This window comes from Equus quagga, chromosome 2 (genome assembly GCF_021613505.1).
Source record: "Equus quagga isolate Etosha38 chromosome 2, UCLA_HA_Equagga_1.0, whole genome shotgun sequence".
NCBI lineage: Eukaryota > Metazoa > Chordata > Mammalia > Perissodactyla > Equidae > Equus > Equus quagga.
In genome coordinates this window covers 159,625,051-159,642,806 of record NC_060268.1, presented here as the reverse complement: position 1 = coordinate 159,642,806, position 17,756 = coordinate 159,625,051, and the positions used below count along the sequence as shown (strand labels likewise).

The 17,756-nt window shown below is 46.3% G+C and overlaps 1 protein-coding gene across 1 annotated transcript in view; it reads right to left on the bottom strand.

Annotated features, from left to right (window-relative positions):
* The window catches only part of SORCS3 (sortilin related VPS10 domain containing receptor 3), a 566,298-nt gene that overhangs the window by 286,891 nt on the left and 261,651 nt on the right, over positions 1 to 17,756 (bottom strand). The window contains exon 3 of the mRNA XM_046654523.1: positions 15,448 to 15,547. Within this exon, the coding sequence (XP_046510479.1) occupies positions 15,448 to 15,547 (100 nt within the window). The remainder of the gene's footprint in view (positions 1 to 15,447; positions 15,548 to 17,756) is intronic.

Sequence of the window (17,756 nt, the reverse complement as noted above, 5' to 3'; positions counted from 1 at the left end):
TGGTGCCTTTCCTTCCTTGGGGAAGGCAGGCCCCGTGCTAGTCCTCAGATCTGGCTCATAATAAACCCACCCAATTTTGATTTATAGATTGGTTATGGATTATTTGCATTGACATTTTGAAAGAAGAGTAAGATTTTGGTAGGTCGAGTGGGCACATAGTGAAAGCCAAGACACACGTATGGGAAAGATGGTAAACAGGAAAGATGCTAATATTTACATGATGTACACAGCTTATTTCATTTGATTCTCAAAAGGCCCCTGTGAGACAATGTGGCAGGCACTGTTGGTTGCCTATAAAGCATCCATCCACACCTCTCCTTCTTCCTTCCCAACAGAACCCACATTCTGTTGAGGTATCCCCTCTGTGTGGGCATGCGCTGGGAGGAGGCTGGGCCCCCTGCTGGCTCCCCTGGTCTGCCCAGCCCTGGTATAGGCATGCACACAGGATGCAATGCTGGCAGCTGTGTGCTTCTGCAAACAGTCCCCTCATTCTGAAAACATGTTGTCTCCTATTTTTCTTCCGGACATTTTCATGTCTGGATGTGATGCTAGAACCTTTGCAACCATCTGGTCATCCATGACAAAGAAATTAGCCTAAGGACAAAGATCAACAGCCTAGATGGCAGAGTAGAAAAATGCAAGGAAGCTGGTCCTCAATGATGTAACAGAACCAATGAATTAACAATCAACAATCACTTGCAGTAATATCTTCCCCATGCTTCAGCCAGTTAAGGCAGAGTCTTCTGCACCTTATAAAGCCAAAGCATCCCAACTGATATAAGCAGGTATCACGATTCCCATTTTACAATAATGGCCTGAGGTTTGGAGCATTTAACTTGTCTAAGGTCACAAAACTGGTACTACTGAGCAGGGCAAAGAGAAGGCTGGAGAGGTAAGCTTGGAACCACATTCTATACCACACAGATGTATAAATTTTTCTCCCATGGACACTGGGGAGCTCTTGAAAGTTCTGAGTAAGGATCCGCATGATCAAAGAGTTGATTCCTAAATGAAAAGCTCTGACTATCATTTTTTGAAAGGATGCCTGGGGTAATGGCCTCTTTCATCACCACTTCCTTCTCCCTCACTTCCAGAGGTCAGTGGCCCAGGCCCCAAGTACCCTCCCTAAGACTTCAGGGTAGACTCAGCATGCATGAGTTCATACGCAAGCAGCCGTGAGACTAAAGAGAAACAATCTTTGTAGCTGCTCAAGAGAAGAGGGTGACATGGAGTACTTTAAACTATTTACAATATGTTTAAGGTCCGCTGAGGTAAGACAGGTTTTACAGACAGCCACATCATGAAACTTCTATTAACACTGAGGAAATCTTCTCAGAGAAATAACTTTCACAAGCTTGCGTCCATGAGGCTGGTCTCCTCTGACTAACGAATGCCAATGCTCTGTGATTTGGGATCAAGGCGGGGTGGTTGAGACCAGAAAGTCAGCAGTTTATTACTCCAAGACATTTCTGGAGCAAACCTGAGTGCTACGATTCTGCTCTGACATCAACTCGTCTCAAAAGGTCCAGAGTGGAGTCAGGAAACCTTCCATGCAAATACATGCTGTCACTCCCTCTCCCGGGATGATGGAAGATTCAAGGTTCAGGCCAAAGACCACTTTGGATAATTGCATCCTATGTCTCTGCTGCTCTCTTAACGTGAGTGTGCTTCTTGTCTGGCCCAGCCTGGCAGCTTTAATCAGTCAAGCGCTTCTCCAACTACCATCCCCCCAACAAGCGAAAGGAATCCTATAAAAATTGCCTTCCAAAAACCTCATAGTCTCAGTCCAGAACCCCATGCCCAGGCCTGCCTTGCACTCTATGGCTGACCTGGTCCCCATCTTCCTGGTATCTTCCCTTCTGCCTGGTCTTCCAGTCTGGGCCTTTACTTACCCTTGGGAATTTATCAGACCTTCTCCGATTTGGGTCTTTTCTCTCCTTGTTCAACCTCGACTCAGATTTTCCTCTGATTTTGCTGCCTTTGGCTGTTCTGGATCCAATTTGGCCTTGGGCACCTTATCCATGGCCTTGGGCAGCTTCCCCCGCAGAGTCACCCTGGTCTGAAAGCTTTGCCTGGTCTCTTCTAATCCCAGTGCCCTGGAAACTTTAGGTTTACAGGACAAAGACAACGAGCATCTCAAAGCTCCTAGTTGTCAGTGTCCTCCTCAGCTACTTGTCTGCCCAGGTCTATCTGCATTGTGCAGTGTCTCTCTGTGTAATTTAATAAGAAGAGCACTGGGCTTGAAGCCAGGAATCTGATTTCCAAAACCATAGTTCTGCCATTAAGTGGCTGTGGAACCTTGAAAAAGTGACTCCCCTCACTGGGACTCAGTTTCTTCATCAGTTTAACGAGAAGCTTATACCAGACAGTATTTGAGTAATCGATCTGCTCCATATTTCTCCAAACAGATCATCAATGCTTCAGAGAGGGCCATGAGAGCCCAGCCAGGCTGAGTGTCTGTTAATAAATGGGCAGATTCAACATGGAACTACTCCCTGTTTATAGGGGCCAGTTGTCCTGAGATTAGGATGATGATAAGAATAATAAGAAACAGCATTTACTAACTGGGAACCAGGGGTTGGGCACTGGCTAAGCATTTGCAAACACTTCTCATTTAATCCTCCTATCAGCCAATGAGTCAGACACCAGCATTATCCTGATTATACAGACGAGGAAACAGAAACTTAGAAATATTTAATAATATGCCCAAGCCACCAGCTGCAAGGAGGTAGAGCCAGGATTTGCACAAAGTGGCTTCTTGTCCAAGTGGGAACAGACCCTAGGGAACCCAGCCAGCCCTCACCCTTCGGGGCTTCCAAGTAAGAACGCCAGAACTTGGCCCCACTGCTTATTCTTGCGAATTACTGGATGCAGTCTATTGGTTGTCCTACGGGTAAGAAACCTCAGCAACCCTGTAATCCTCTGACTTCTCCTCTCAGCAGGGATCTTTTTTCACAACTTCTCAGCATGGGCCCCTGGCATTGCTGGACTAGAAGGAAACACATCCCTCTGCCCATCTACACTCCTTTTTTAGATATATAAAGAGAGGTTCTGGAAGGTCACAGTGCCTATCTAAGCCGAGGAAGTCCAGTAAGATACCATAGCAAGAGCTTATGTTTCGAAGGTGGACAATCCAGGTTCAAAACCTAGCTGGCCACTCCCCAGCTAGGATCACTTGACTAACCTGTTTGCCTCAATGTACACTCCCCCGCCCAGAACACCTTCGGTCACTCTCTCTTTCTCCTCCTCCCCTTTCTCTTAAAATGGGGATAATAACAGTACTTATCTCATATATATATACTTTTTTTTTTTTTGGCTGAGGAAGATGCACCCTGAGCTAACACCTGTGCCAGACTTCCTCGTTTTGTATGTGAGCTGCAACCAGAGCATGGCCACTGATAGATGAGCAGTGTAGGTCCATGTCCAGGAACCAAACCCTGGCCGCTGAAGCAGAGCACGCTGAACTTAACCACTAGGCAACCAGAGCTGGTCCTACCTCATATAATTTTGTGTGTGAGAAAAATGTTCATGTCAAAACATTAGCATGGCACACAGTAATTGCTCCATAAATGTTAGCATTTTTTTTTTTTTCTTTACAATGCCCAGGCTGGAACTAGGACCCAGTCCTGATATCTAGTCTAGCAGCTGCAGCCATGACTGCAGTCTCTGAGGTCTGGGGCCACTGGCTCCTCTCCCTGCCCTCACTCCCAAATGAGAGTTCCACCTAAGTACAATCTCTACCAGTGTGGGGTCCAGGCCTGAAGTGCCTGCATATTTCCTGGGCCTGACACAGTGCCCCCCACAAGCAAGGAGATCCACAAATGTGTGGTGTTGAGAGGATAATCTGTACAGCATCAAGAGGGAGCAACGAATCTGAATATGCGTCTGCACAGATGGAGGTGGTGTTTCATGGGGGCACACTGCTGCAGAAGCTGTCTGGGGCTCTGAGGCAGGCAGACCTGGATCAGTCCCTGTTCCACCAGCTCTATCTGCCTAACGAGCCTTGGGTGTTCATGGGTGGAAACTTACTTTGCACACATTGTCCATGGCTGGCAACTATAATTTTAAATTTATACTTCACTAAGTGAGCTAGAAGCAATCAATGGATCAGTGAGAAGGCTCAAAGGCAGGTGGTTGGATAGAGGAAGAAAGAGAAAAGATGCAGAGGAAGCAATTTTTTGTTTTAGAAATTGAAAGGACCTTGTTTAATGCTAGTTTGAGGGGGATGGATTCCTTTTCCCAAGATAGAAAAGTCAGCTACGTGGATACGGGGTCCCTGGGAACTGGGAGAGGGGACAGCCAAAGAAAGGTTCATTTAACAGGGGTAGGAGAAAGTCACATTGTTGAGCATGTACTCTGTGCACCCTACACACATTGTCATTTAATTTTTAATTTTTTTAATACTGTTGTGAGCCCCATTTACAGATGAGAAAACTAAGGCTTAGAGAAGTTAAATAATATATTCAAGGTCGCACAGCTAGTGAGGCACAGGCTGTGCTGTGGAGCTCTTCCCTCCACATCATCTGGCCTTGCGGGGCACTAGGGAGGAACCAGAAACAGCTAGCAAGCTTATAAACTGAACCACACCCTTTCCTATCTCTGGCACCCAGGAGACACTCATGCATTTCTCACACCTCCATCCTCTCTGGTTCATTATGCCTGCCTGTTTGGTCATCCTAAGACAGCCTGAGCCATTTCTCAGCGTTAGACCAGAGCTGTGGAAGAGCAGGGCTGACTGTCTGCATCTGCTTCTGGGGGCCCTCCGCGTGGGGCTGCCAGCACCAAGCTAGGTCTCCATTTGTCACTGCAGTCAGTGTCTCACTCTGCACTGCCAGCTCAGACCCCAACGTGCAGGAACAGGGACTTGCTTGCTCCAAACCTGCCCTCCAGCCATTTGGCAGACCCGAGGATCCCAGGACGCTCGGCCCTCATTACCCAAACACGCTCACGAGCAGCGCGTGTGCTGAGCGCTGACGTCTGTCATTCTGACCTTGGGCTGATAATGGGGGGACAGGCCAGGGCAGAGGCATGCATGCCAGCAGCAATTTCTCTGCTTGGTTGAGCTCACCAAGGAAGGAAAAAATAGAGCCATTTCTTTCATTGGTGGTGGTGGCTGTTTTTGTCACAGATCTCTCGACCTCAGGGGCAGTGAGACCCGTTTGCCATATAACTGTGCGTCAGCACATTAGGAAGAGCACATCGCCCTGCCTTCCCAGGCTCTTTGCTAAAATGGCTCAGCCTCTGATGCTCAGAAAACACACCCAGGCGGGCTGGTGAGGGCAGGGTAGAGGAGGAGAGATGGAGTGGGATGCTTAACAAGGTACCTCATCAACCCAAGAGACTCTGTGAGCCTTCTTTACACACTGCCTTCATGCTGTCGGCCCCCTGCTCAGAAGCCTGCTATGGCTCCCCATGGTCTTCTGCACTGAGTCCTAACTCCATCCCTGAGATTTTGGGGGTCTACCATATCTCGTCCCAACCTCTCTCTCTCCCAACTTGCAACTGCTGAACCCAAAATGCCTATTAAAACCGCCATCCCTTCAGACCCCCATCTGATTGTCCTTTCTATTCCCTCCTTCTCCAAATCCCAAGCTTTCTTCCAAAGTCTGCCTGATTTTTGCCTCTCCCTTTCATGGGCTCTAATTATGCTACAGGATGATACCTTTCTTCAAACTTTGCAACTTGGTGCTATATTAACTCTTTCAAATTGGGACACATTGTTTTCCTTATCAAAGACCTTCAAAGTGTAAAATTCTCATGATCTCCACTGGTCATCCAGGCCTGTGTGTCCTGTTCCGATTTTTCTCTTACTCAGCCTGACTCCCTCATGCTGGGGTTCAATGCCCTCGCCTTTGGGTTGGGTCGTTGGTCTTTCTGCTCTGATTACTGGCTCTGCCTTAGACTCTACCCTCAGCTCCATCCTCCCTTGAATGGGATCCCTCCTCAGAGGCTTGACTGAGCAACCATCGGGGTCAACCAGGGGCCCTGGGTGAGCTGGGCAGCAAAACAGAACCAGCAACTCACGTGACCATCCAGAAACACAGGCTTCCTTTGGATCCTTAGTTCATTCCAAGTCAGAGTTTGTCCAGAGGAGGAACAGGGTTCTGGTTTTTTTCTTATTTCCTAACTCTAAAATTCTCATAACACTCTTTGTTGAATATCCTTTATACCCACACAGACACACATATACATACACACACACACACACACAAACCCAAAGCTAATAAAAATCCAATAAAAAAAAATAGGTAAGGTGGGGCCGGCCTTGTGGCGTAGTGGTCAAGTTTGCGCACTCGGCTTAGGTCGCCTGGGGTCCTCAGGTTGGGATCCCAGGCACAGACCTATACACCACTCATCAAGCCATGCTGTGGCGGCATCCCACCTACAAAATAGAGGAAGACTGGCAATCCTCCTCAAGCAAAAAGAGGAAGATTGGCAATGGATGTTAGCTCAGGGCCAGTCTTCCTCACCAAAAAACAAAACAAAACAAAACAAAACAAAAAAAAGGTTTGGTAAACAAGGCACTAAAAAGTGCAATAAGTGGCTAATTTTTATTATTCCTCTTAAATGCCTGGATATTCTTACTGCAAATCATATCTTTACTTTAAAAAAATATGATATACTCAATGGAAACCCCGAAGGGCACCTTGGAGAGAAGCCAGGCTATAGGTTTATATTCTTCCCATTTTCAAATAAAATGCAAAAGAAAAAACTAGCAATCATTTTAACACGGCTTTAAATAAATTCTTGGCTAGAGCCCACTGCAGTGATTTATACAGGGAACCACATACACATATTTGCTGAGAAAGGGACTTTGTGACTAAAGAGTGAATTTCCAAGAATTACTCTATATTCCTTTTCCTCTAAGTGATTAGTTTGAATTGAACCACACTTCATATCTACTCCATCGTCACACTGGCAAAGGCAGATGGGAACTTATAAACCAGTGTCTTTCTCCTCATTGATCCACCTCTCTTCTGATTTCTCAGCCACAATGAAGTCTGATACTTTCAGTCTCAGGGACTTTATTTTCTGGTTCTCTTTCTGGACATACCAAGAAGAAAAAGGTTTGGACTTGGCATGAGTGAATGACGAAGGTTTGGTCCAAGTTCGATTCTTTTTCTTTTTTCCCTTCTTCCTTTCACACATTTTCCCCTAAATGCATCTCCTAAAACACTGCTCTAGCCCCCCCAGTAACTGTTAATTTATGAGGCAAGAAAAATGAGGTGGTTGTGAATTAGCAAGACTGAGACCATTTCTCTCCATCAGCAGAATAATCAATCTCTCTCAGGCAGTCAGCAGGTTTGGTTTTAAGAGACAGGGGAAAAGTTGGAAAAAAGAAGGGGGCAGCATGCATCCTGAAGAAGGCAGGATGTGAGGTTCTTAAAAAACCGAGGGTCTTGGAGCTGCAGCTTCCCCAGTGAAGCCAAGAAGCAGGCAGCCCAGCAGGGGAGGCCAGGCAGCCCTTGTGGTCCGCACTACGGGCACAGCCAGGAAGCCTGGATTCCAGTCTGCGATCGTGATGGCACCTCCATCCGAGTTGTCGCAATCTTCCCCATCCCTTCTATAGCTTATTTCCTCCAAAACAATATTACCTTCCTCATTTTATTCTAATTTTGCTCTCTAAAAGAGTGGATAGGTAAATGATCTGTTATCTCCATTTTACAGATTGAGAAACAGAGGCTCAGAGAATGTAAATGGCTTTTGCAATGCCTCACAGCTAATTAACAGAAAGTCCTAAACCAGAAATCCTGATTTCCACTCCAACATCTCTTCCCCAGGGGACCCAGCCTCTTGGCTCGTGGATAGCCATTTGGCCCTGAGCATGCTACTCAACCATTCTGTGCTTCCAACATGCAGGAGAGAGCTTGGATTCTAGGCCCCTGGTTTCTCATTTAGGTTCATTTGAAATGGGATTCCAGCTGCAACATCCTTTTGGCTTTGAGACCAGAGAACCGAGAAGCTATGACTGCTTGTATGAACCCTACAGCTAGAACACACATTCAGTGTGATGGGTGGGGAGTACATATTCCCAACCGCTCCCTACTTGCATTCACCCCTGTACCCAGTCAGGGTTCTCCATCGGATCTGTGCTCCAGCTGTCAACAGCCTGTGGGCTTGGCAGAGAACACTGGACCAGGAGTCAGTAGACCCAGTTTGAGCTCTGGCTCGGCTGCAAATGACTTCATGACCTTGGGCAAGTCCCCAGGTGCCCTCCTCTGTTAAATGGGGCCTGCATGGACAGTCTCTGGGGCTCTTTTAGCCCTAACATGCGGTGAGTCTAAGAATTAAATATGAACAAAAGTGAGTTAGATGAGCATATTAGACCAAGGTAAATGACCATCAGCAATCAAAATTTTGAGGAAGTCACTGATCTCTTGGCCATGAATGAAAGGACTTTCCTCATTTATAAATGGAATAATTACAGTACCAACATCAAAGCTTTGTTGGCAAAGTATTAAATGAGTTAATTCACGTAAAGCAATTAGAATAATTTTTGGCACATAGTAAACTTTCAAAAAATGCCAGCTGTTTCTTCTTATTATTATTATTATTATTATTACTGCCATTGTCATTACTATTATTGTCATTGTCATTATTGTCATAGTCACTTGTCACCTTTGGACACAGAAATGGCTATCAGCACTAAGAGGGAATTCTCTTACTTGCTCTTTAACACATAGGTTATTATGAACAGTTTCTGAAGGGAGAAAGCAGGGCCCACAGAGGTGTGACGCCTGGCTGAGGCTGCAGCAAGTGTGTGTTCAAGCAGGAGGAAGTGTGGTGCAGCAGAGCTGGTCCCCTGCTTGCTGTTGTGATCCTTGGTGTCCTCGCCTCTGGGTTGCCAGAACAGATCCAGACAGCATCTCTAGCTCTTTTACCTGCAGGAAGAGGGCTGTGCATGCCTGAACAAGGACAGTGACGCTCATGTGAAGCTGCATCAGCTCATGCTGATGGAACCCCTCAACTGTGCCATCAAGGATGCCGCGGCGCTGAGTTTCACCAGCAGAGTCAGTGGGTTAAAGGGAACCCTTCCAGCTTCTAACAAAGGAAGTGGAACTTCTGAAAAGCTGGCCTGGATAAGAGGGCTAAGATGGTCAACATGTGGCCAAAGAACCAAGAACTACGGAGATCACATCTTCCAAGGACTACCCAACTGGCTACCCACTGAGGCCAAAGTGCATGGATCATCACATATTCCAACATAGCCCTGTGAGACACAGTGTCCAAATGGTGACCCTCCAGACAACCTGGGCGAGAAGGAACCTCAAAAAGTGAGGACCTAACCCTGCCATCACACAAACAGGGAAATGGAGGCCCTGAGTGGGACTGGAATGTTCCAGAACACTCAGTTATTCAGGGGCAGAACAAGGGCCGGAAAGCAGATATCTGCCTCCTATGCCTGCTCTAGTGGGCTTACCCTTAAATGACAAAAAAGGTCCCTTTGCCTTGCAAGACCTACTATGTGATTCCTTTGAGTCAAAGGGAGGTCTCTGCGAGCCATCTCGACTCAGTTTATCTCTTCCACAGATCAGAGAGGCCTCACAGCAGGAGCAGCTACTAAGTGCGATCCTTATCCTACGGCCCCAAAGACCACTTTGCAAATAGCAAGTTTTCATCTGGAGACTGACTTACTACTCAGAATATGGCACATGACGCCAACTGGATACAAGGGATTGAGGTAGATTTGGGACACACTACCAGGCCTCGTACCCTGAACTCCACATCATAGTCTATGTAAAACACTGCAAAATACAGAACGTTCATATAAAAACAGAGAAAAAATATCATAAGAAAATGAAAAAACAATGACAATGAGGTTGCACCAGGGCCTCCTTCTCACATGACAGTGACAACAGTCATCTGAAGCTTACTAGTGGGAACTCCTTTACAGAGGGACTGCCACAGTCCCCACCTGGCCCACATCACTCATTGCCATTACTTGCCTGGCACTTGTATGCATTTGAGTTGGAGACCCCAGGTCTATACGTCAATTGTTTTCTGTGTGCATCTTGTCTGCCCAGCCCAGGGAGATTGCACATTGCTGAAAACAGAAACTTCCCCTCCAAAATACTTTGCTCAGAGGTAGACATTTAACAGACTGCTTAACAGCCTAAAATTATCTGTCCACACTCTTTTTTTGTTCTGCTTTGCTTTAGTGTAAGAGATTTTAATATCAGCGAACTGAAAGCGCACTACCATAGAGCTTACTTTCCCTAACCCTCCAACAGGCTTAGGAGACACGGTTAGGAAAAGCAGGAGTCCAATATTTTAAAATTCTGTGTTTTGTCTTGTTTAGAGATTTCCAGGGCATTAAAGGGAGCTCAGGGTTATGCTGCTGTATTAAGAGAAGGCCATGGGCATAACCAACATCCGACCACACACACAATGCCTCTTTAAGAGCTTGACAGAGGCAGCTCGCTCCTCGGAGAAATCGGAATGGTAATTCCCACTGTATTTCTGCAGGGTAGCCTGGAAGTAATTATCCTTCTCACTGGTAAATCAATTAGGAACGGAGGCTCCAACACTCCCCTCCTCCTCCAAGAAACTGCTAATCCTCTAACTCTAATGGGCAGAAACCCCAGGCAGCAGTCACTAGGAATAGAGTGAAACGTAGCTGCACTCACCTGGTCTCTATACCTGTGCCGGGAGCAGCCAACCAGTAGAAGGATCAGATGATATAGCACAGCTCATGTGGGCAGAGAGAGGTGAATGGGGAGCCTGGACCCCTTCTTACTAGCTACCGTACCAAAAGCAAGTGGCTCACCTGCTTGAGCCTCAGTTTCTCCACCTGTCAAATGGGGATAAACTATGAGGCCCAGTAGATTAACAGTGGAACTTAGAGTATAGAAATGAATTTAGCGCAATGCCCGGAACTTATTAGGAGCTCAATAAAATGAAGCCATTGTCCTATTCTGATGTCAGACTTTACAGTCCTTCCTATACAAACACACACACATACACACACACACACACAGAAGCACATGCAACTCTACCCTGCAGTGATTTGGTCACATTCCCTGGCAATCAGACCTTCCTATGCTCTCTGCTATTTCCAAAACACTGTTTCCAAATCTGCAGGTGGCAGCCACTTCTGAGCCAGAGCAATTAGGCCATAACATGCCTGCATTTCCCTGTCTGCTCAAAGATTTGTTCTCAAATAGACACCCATAGGAGCCAAGCCCTTCTCTTGTCGAAGTACAAAGCCTTCAACCTGTTTGTATTGTACAAAGCACAGCTCTGTTAAACGCAGGCTTGACCTTGGCACATGCCATTCTGCATGGGCCTGAGGATAAGACTCAGCTGACAATAATGAGTTCTAGGAACCCAGGGACGTTTATCTGCTGCCAGGGGAAGGAGAAGCTGTGAGCTGGAGCTCAGAGCCCATCATAGCAGAGCTCCTTCTCTGCGAGGCAAACCTCAAACACACTTGCTTCTAGAACTAACATACTGCTCTTCATGTTCGAAGCGCCAGGCTCAGGCAACAGCCAGGCAATGAGCTCACTGGCCAACGGCCAGAGAAAGGTAAACAGTGAGGGATGCAAAATTCACATCAAACACAGCCAGGGCAGGTCAAGGTCATTAAAATCATGCTGATGCCCCCACAATACAGGACAGTCTAGAACAACTTCAACAGAAGTAGCTCCAAAGCATTTCACATCAGTATTTTCATTTACCGAAAGACTAGTAGATATTATTAGTCCCAATCTCAGTTTCCTTAAAGGACTCCAGCATTGCCAGAAGTATCCTAACTTGTCCCCCAAATAAAACCAATGGAAAGGCCAGTGCAGATCTACCATTTACAGGTAATACAGCCTTGCGGTAACCTACAGAGACTATTTCCTTCTCTGGCCTGCCTTCTAAAGTGACTGGGAGGACTGGAGAATATACAGATAAGCTCCTAAAAGGAAGCTTAGTATAGTAGGTGCTCAATTAATGCTAACTAAGATGATTACTAGTAGAAGGAGACTATACACATGTTAACACTTCTACCTTCAACCTAGGGCTTATCAACTGTCTGCATTTGGAGACTTGATGTTGTCAAAAAAGTGTTAAGAAATCAACAAGGAGCTTTGGGAACAACTATATAAATACAAGCACAATTTGCTGTTTTGCCAGGGGCAACAGATCTCTGATGTACTCACAGCCTCCAACAAAAGCAGTAGCCATCTGTTAAATAAATAACTCATTAGGTGAAAAGCAAGTGTTTCCACAAGATTAACTGAAAAACCTGCCAGATACTACTGTCATTAGCTGGTCAATGAACATGGGGAGCTACCGCTAATTTGGGTGCTGAGAGAATTCAAAGAATCTCGCCTAATTCAAGCTGAGATGAGAATCCAGATGACCACAGGTTTAAATGTCAAGATGTGTTAAGAAGGAAACTTAAAAAAAATAAAAATGTTGCATTACAAGGTCAAAGTGACCCAGAGCACTAGACCAATAAAGAAACAAAGAAGAGTATTCTCACTTACTCCTCACTGTCATTCTGCCTGAGTGGCTAGAGAAGGGTAGGTCCAGTAAACTGAAAACACTGGTTAAGAAGAAGTCACCATGTAGAATATTTGTGCGTCATCAGCACTAGAGGCTCAGAACACAATCGAAAACACTTCACAAGAAAATGAAACAATCTAATCTCATCTTTCCTTGGACTCAGAAAGCACTTCAGGATCACACAGTCTCCTTATGAATCCTTATGAAATTAATTTCTATTGCTATTTTCAAAAAAGAAAAAAATCCCTGGTGGTAGCTTGTCCTTCGTCTTTCTCCAATCTGAGTGATGACTATGTTTGTACTTTCAACTTACTGGGTGTCTGTGCCTCTTAGGTGGGAGTTAACTGTGCTTTCAGAGTGTTTTTCAGAGAAGACAGAAAACAACAGACCTAACTTTGGTTAACTGGGCAATGATTCCTATGAGAAATGGCGCCAGAGAGTCCATGGTCTGAACGCTACCTCTGGGAAGGAGAAACAGAGGTGGCATTTCTACACCAGTGGTCTCCAAATCTCAGCTTCTGTTCCTTCCAACCCTCAGCATCTGCCTTAACCCACCCTTTGTCTCTTACACTTATAAGCAACCCTAGGTTGTGCTAAAGAGAGAGAAAACAGTCAGGAGTAGAGAAAAACAGCAGAAGACCAAAAGAGACGTGATCTTTAAGTAGGAGCCCAAGAGGAAACACACATGACAGAGGACCACCAAAATGGATGCAAACAAGTGTGATCTTTCACTGCCACTTGGGAAAATCCTCACAAAGATAGCTAGTCCATCATCTAGATGAGAACAGGATTAATTCTGTTGTTGCCCAGACATAGAGCAGAGATCACCACTGAGGGCATCTGCCATGTGTCAAATATCCACTCCCTGCTCCTCGTGGAGTTGCATACACCTCTGTGATTCCATCTGACCCCACGTCACGTGGGTGGGATGGGAAGAGCTTCAAACTGGGAGCCATGAGACCAACTGCCAGTGCTGCCACTAACCAGCTGAGTGAAACACGTGGGACATTTGTCTTCCATGGGCCTCAGCTTCCTTCTTAATGAAGGGAGAAGGGCAGAGGAATAACTGAGATAGATGACCGCTGACTTGATTCAGTCCAGTTTTATCACGTATCCATCTTGAACATGGTGCCAAGCTTTAATTCAAGGTCGTGAAGCAACTGCCTCAAGCTTCCAACTCAGGACTAAACCATCAATTTTGAAACCCAAGGCTTTGACTGCATGGGAGGAAAAGGTGCAAAGTGTGATCTAAAGCAAAGACGCCTGGACTGAGAATCAAGAGTCCCAGGGTCTACCCCCGGCTCCTGTCTTACCTGGCTATGTGGGTTTTTGGGTTTCAGTTTTCTCATCTGTAAAATAAGGCTATTGGTATAGATGAAGGATTCTTAACCAAGACTCCATGGATCTCTTGCATCCATGGAGTGGGATTCAAGGTACTCTGAACACCTAAAAATTGTTGTCAAAATTTTGTGTATGGGGGCATGTTTCTAGAAAAGCCTTGAGCTCTAATCACATTTGCAAGAGTCACAGTTCAAAAACTATCAATAACTGCTGGTATAAATGCAATCTGTGACCCTTCCAGCTCTAACTTTCAATAATTCAAATAACAATACTGAAAAATATGAAAAGGACAGCCCGTTTGGACAAAGAAAAGAGAAACTACTCAGCTACAACCAGTCACAGGTGCCTAAACAGCCGTCCTGATGATCAGGGTATGGGCACTTGGCTGGTGGCACTTGGGCACCATCTCAGGTCGGGGCAGCTGGCTGGATATTTGGGCATCAATCACCAACGCTGAACCAGCGGTCACCAATTCTGCTTCCTTCCTTTGCTGGGGATGTTGCGGGGCCGTGGAGGTGGGAGCGAGGAGAAGGGGTGGGGCTGTGAGTGTTGATGTGGAGGGTTTGACTCAAAGCTGCTCTGCCTTGAGCAGCATAAACAACCACCATTCTAAGTCACAACTTGGACTCCAAGAAGCTGGAATCAGAGATCAGGGTCATCTGCACAATGGGGTGAAGTTCACCCCTGAGCTCATCTTGCTGAAGGAAGGGTTTGCAAGGCCTCAGGCAACACAAATCAGATTGCAAGAGGAGAGTTTTGGAGTACCGCTTTTAGCCTTTCGGAAACATTCAAACGGGCTTTTATACCTCTGGTGTGTTTACTGGGCCAGGCCTGCCTCAGCTTCTGAACAGCACTGCCATCCTAGCTGGGGAAAGATCACCTCTCCGAAAGGTCAACATACTGTACAGTATTCACTTTCTAAAACCATCCATCCTTCCACGGAATCCAGGCCCCCTCTCCACGACCAACGTCTGACCTTACATGATTTCAGCCGTGTCCTGGCTGTTAGTCAACTGGAAAGAGAGAGAAGCAGAGGGGCCGGCAGAGCCAGGTCAGCTGTCCCATGTCTCAGAAGCAGCTCGGGATCAAGCTGAAGAACCCAGAGGCTGCCTATCCTTCCCTTGGCAGAAAGGGACTCACCGTTTATAAGGAGTTCCCTGAAAATAGACCAGCAAGAGGGTAGCTCAACTCTGGAGTCGAGCAGACCCCTACTCAGATCTCAGATCTGTGACTTACCACTGTCTGACTTCAGGCTAGAAACTTACCTAATCTTTCTGAGGTTCAGTTTCTTCATCGCAAAATGAGGACAATAATAATTTCTACCCCATAGATGCACGGTGAGGATAAATGAGATAAGGTGTGTAAAGCTCTTAGAGCCATCCCCGTCACAGAGGAATCCCTTACACAGTTACGTAGATTTACTGCTATTGTTGTTATTATCACTACCACTACTATCAAGGAGTTGCTAGAATTACAGTCTGTGATGTTCTTGGAAAGTAAAACAGACCCTCTATAAGCGATTCTACGGCTACGGATTTTTTCTCAACTCCTGGCTCTAGGAGCCCTGCTACCCCCCAGGGAGTGCTCGGGACCCATGACTGCTCCTCTTACCTTCCTTTTGTTGGTGGGATTGACGTAGAGGTAACTGAGGACAGTCTTCAAACCCACTTTGTCATTCAGCTTCTCATAGGTGGTGCCGTAATCCGTTGATCTGCAGGTAGGAGAGAAAGGAAGAAAGGGAGAGAGTGTTTTACCAAATGAGGGACTGTGTTTAAAGGGGAGCTAGGCTCTCCCCTGCCCCGCACCTTTGTTCCCAAATCACATGAGTGCTTAAAAGTGTTCTTCAGAGACTAAAGGCCCCGTTAATTTTAGAAGAGCAATTAGACTAATGCATCTGCTTACTACCTGAACTGGCTCCCCTTTGCTCCAGGCCTTTCTCAGAGACCTACTTCTCTGCCCTTCGAGAAGCTATACGGTGAAAGGAGCTGCTGAGACAGCCTTCCTCCCGTGCTCAGCCCTTTGCTTCTCTGTGTGGCTCTATGGAGGGGAGCTGAGCGACAAAGCCACAGGGAGAGAGGCCAGACCAACCAACACCTGAGGTCACTGGGGTGCAACCAACTTCACGCCCCCTCCACAGAGCCTAAAGCCAGGGGAACTCTGAAGGGGCAGGAAACACCCCATCCAAGAGCTTGTGGGCTCCAAAGGCCAAATTAGGCCACACCAGGCAGGAAGTTTGATGTTTTACAAAGGAGCAATGGTGTGTCAGGGTTAAAAGCCAGTGACATTGAACTCCTGCCAATAGTTCCTCATTCCAGTTGTCCTGCTAGTATCTGCCTGTCCTTTGGGCCTAATTTCCAGGGCTCTGATCTTACACCAAAACCACAAATGAGGGCTCAGAGAACAAAGGCAGGCCAACCCATAGGCTCCTTCTTCTCCATCTGCCTTTCCATGGTGGAGGTGGAACAGCAGTGCCAAACAGTGAGATTCAAGCAGCCAGCCTCCTTGCCGCTTTTTGCCTCACTTCCCCACCCTTCACTCCATACAGACCTCACTCCCTTTTCAAACTACTGGTATTATCAGATTCTCACCCCACCTTTGTGTCATCTCCTTCCTTGGCTAGACTCATGAAATTTGTTCCATTTGAGCTTTAGAAGTCACAGAAGTCAATTTATTTTCTCTATGGTCAATTCATGGTTGACCTCAGGGTTGCCATCATTCGGTCCTCAATCTCAGCTCCTGACTCTGGCTATGTGCCTCCCCTACTAACTACCCGCCTCTGCCTTTTCCGTAAGCCTCCACCCACTCTCTAACTCTAATCCGCTTCTGCCGTAGCCCACAGCTTATCTTTATAAACCTAGTAGCCAAACTGCGTGATGACCTTTAAGAATTATCCCCACCCTCATCCAACCTGGCAAATTCCATGCCCCAGGCCCAGCTTAAATACTTACCATCACCTTTGTTAAGGCTTCATAGCCTTCTTCCCAATCACCACTCATCTCTCCTCTGCACCGGAACAAACGCCCCCATCCATTATACGCCCAAGGTACACTGCACATGCCTCTTCTTAACTGTGATATTGTCAAGATTCATTTCCTATGTTCTGTTTCTCCAACCACAGTGGAAGCTCCTCAAGAACAAGGAACTTCACAGAACACTCTGGTGAGAGGAAAGAACATGAACTTTGGGTGTACCAAAATCTCTGCTTCATCCCTCGACCGGCAGCTCTCTGGTTACATGACCATGTACAGTTACTTAACCTGCAGAAGCCTTGGGTTTCTAATCTGAAAAATGGGAATGAGTTAATCTCACAAGGTGTTTGTGAGGATGCAAAGATATAACACATGGGAAACCTCCTGACAGGATGGTGGCGGACTGAAATGTCAAAAAAATAAATAAAAATAGAAACAGCATTCACTTCTCCTTTCCCCAAAGTGTACAGATCCAGGCCTTACACATCATGCACACTCAGCACGTTTATTGAATAAACAAATGTCAACATCTCAAATGCCTCCCTAGGCTACAGGCCCCACATGATCATTGGTTATGCTAACTTTAATAATAAGACCCCCCAAAAACTGACTTCTTATATTCTGTCTCCTGTCTACCCTAAGCATTGGGAATCATTCTCAATCTTCTCACCTGCTTTTATCTCTCAAACCTAGCTTGGTCTCCAAATCTTAGTAATTCTGTCTCTTAAATAACTTGGAACTCTGGCCTTTCCATCCTCATTCCAATGCTGTGGCTCATGCATCACCATTTTCGTAACAATCTCCCAACTGGATGCTCTTCTTCAACCTTCTCCCCTGCCCATCATCCTCCATGCTGTCATCAGGTTATATTTCAACCACCCAGATCTCTCACCTCACTCCCTGGTAGTAATTATCCACTGCCTGCACACAGTGAAGTTGTATCTTCCAAGC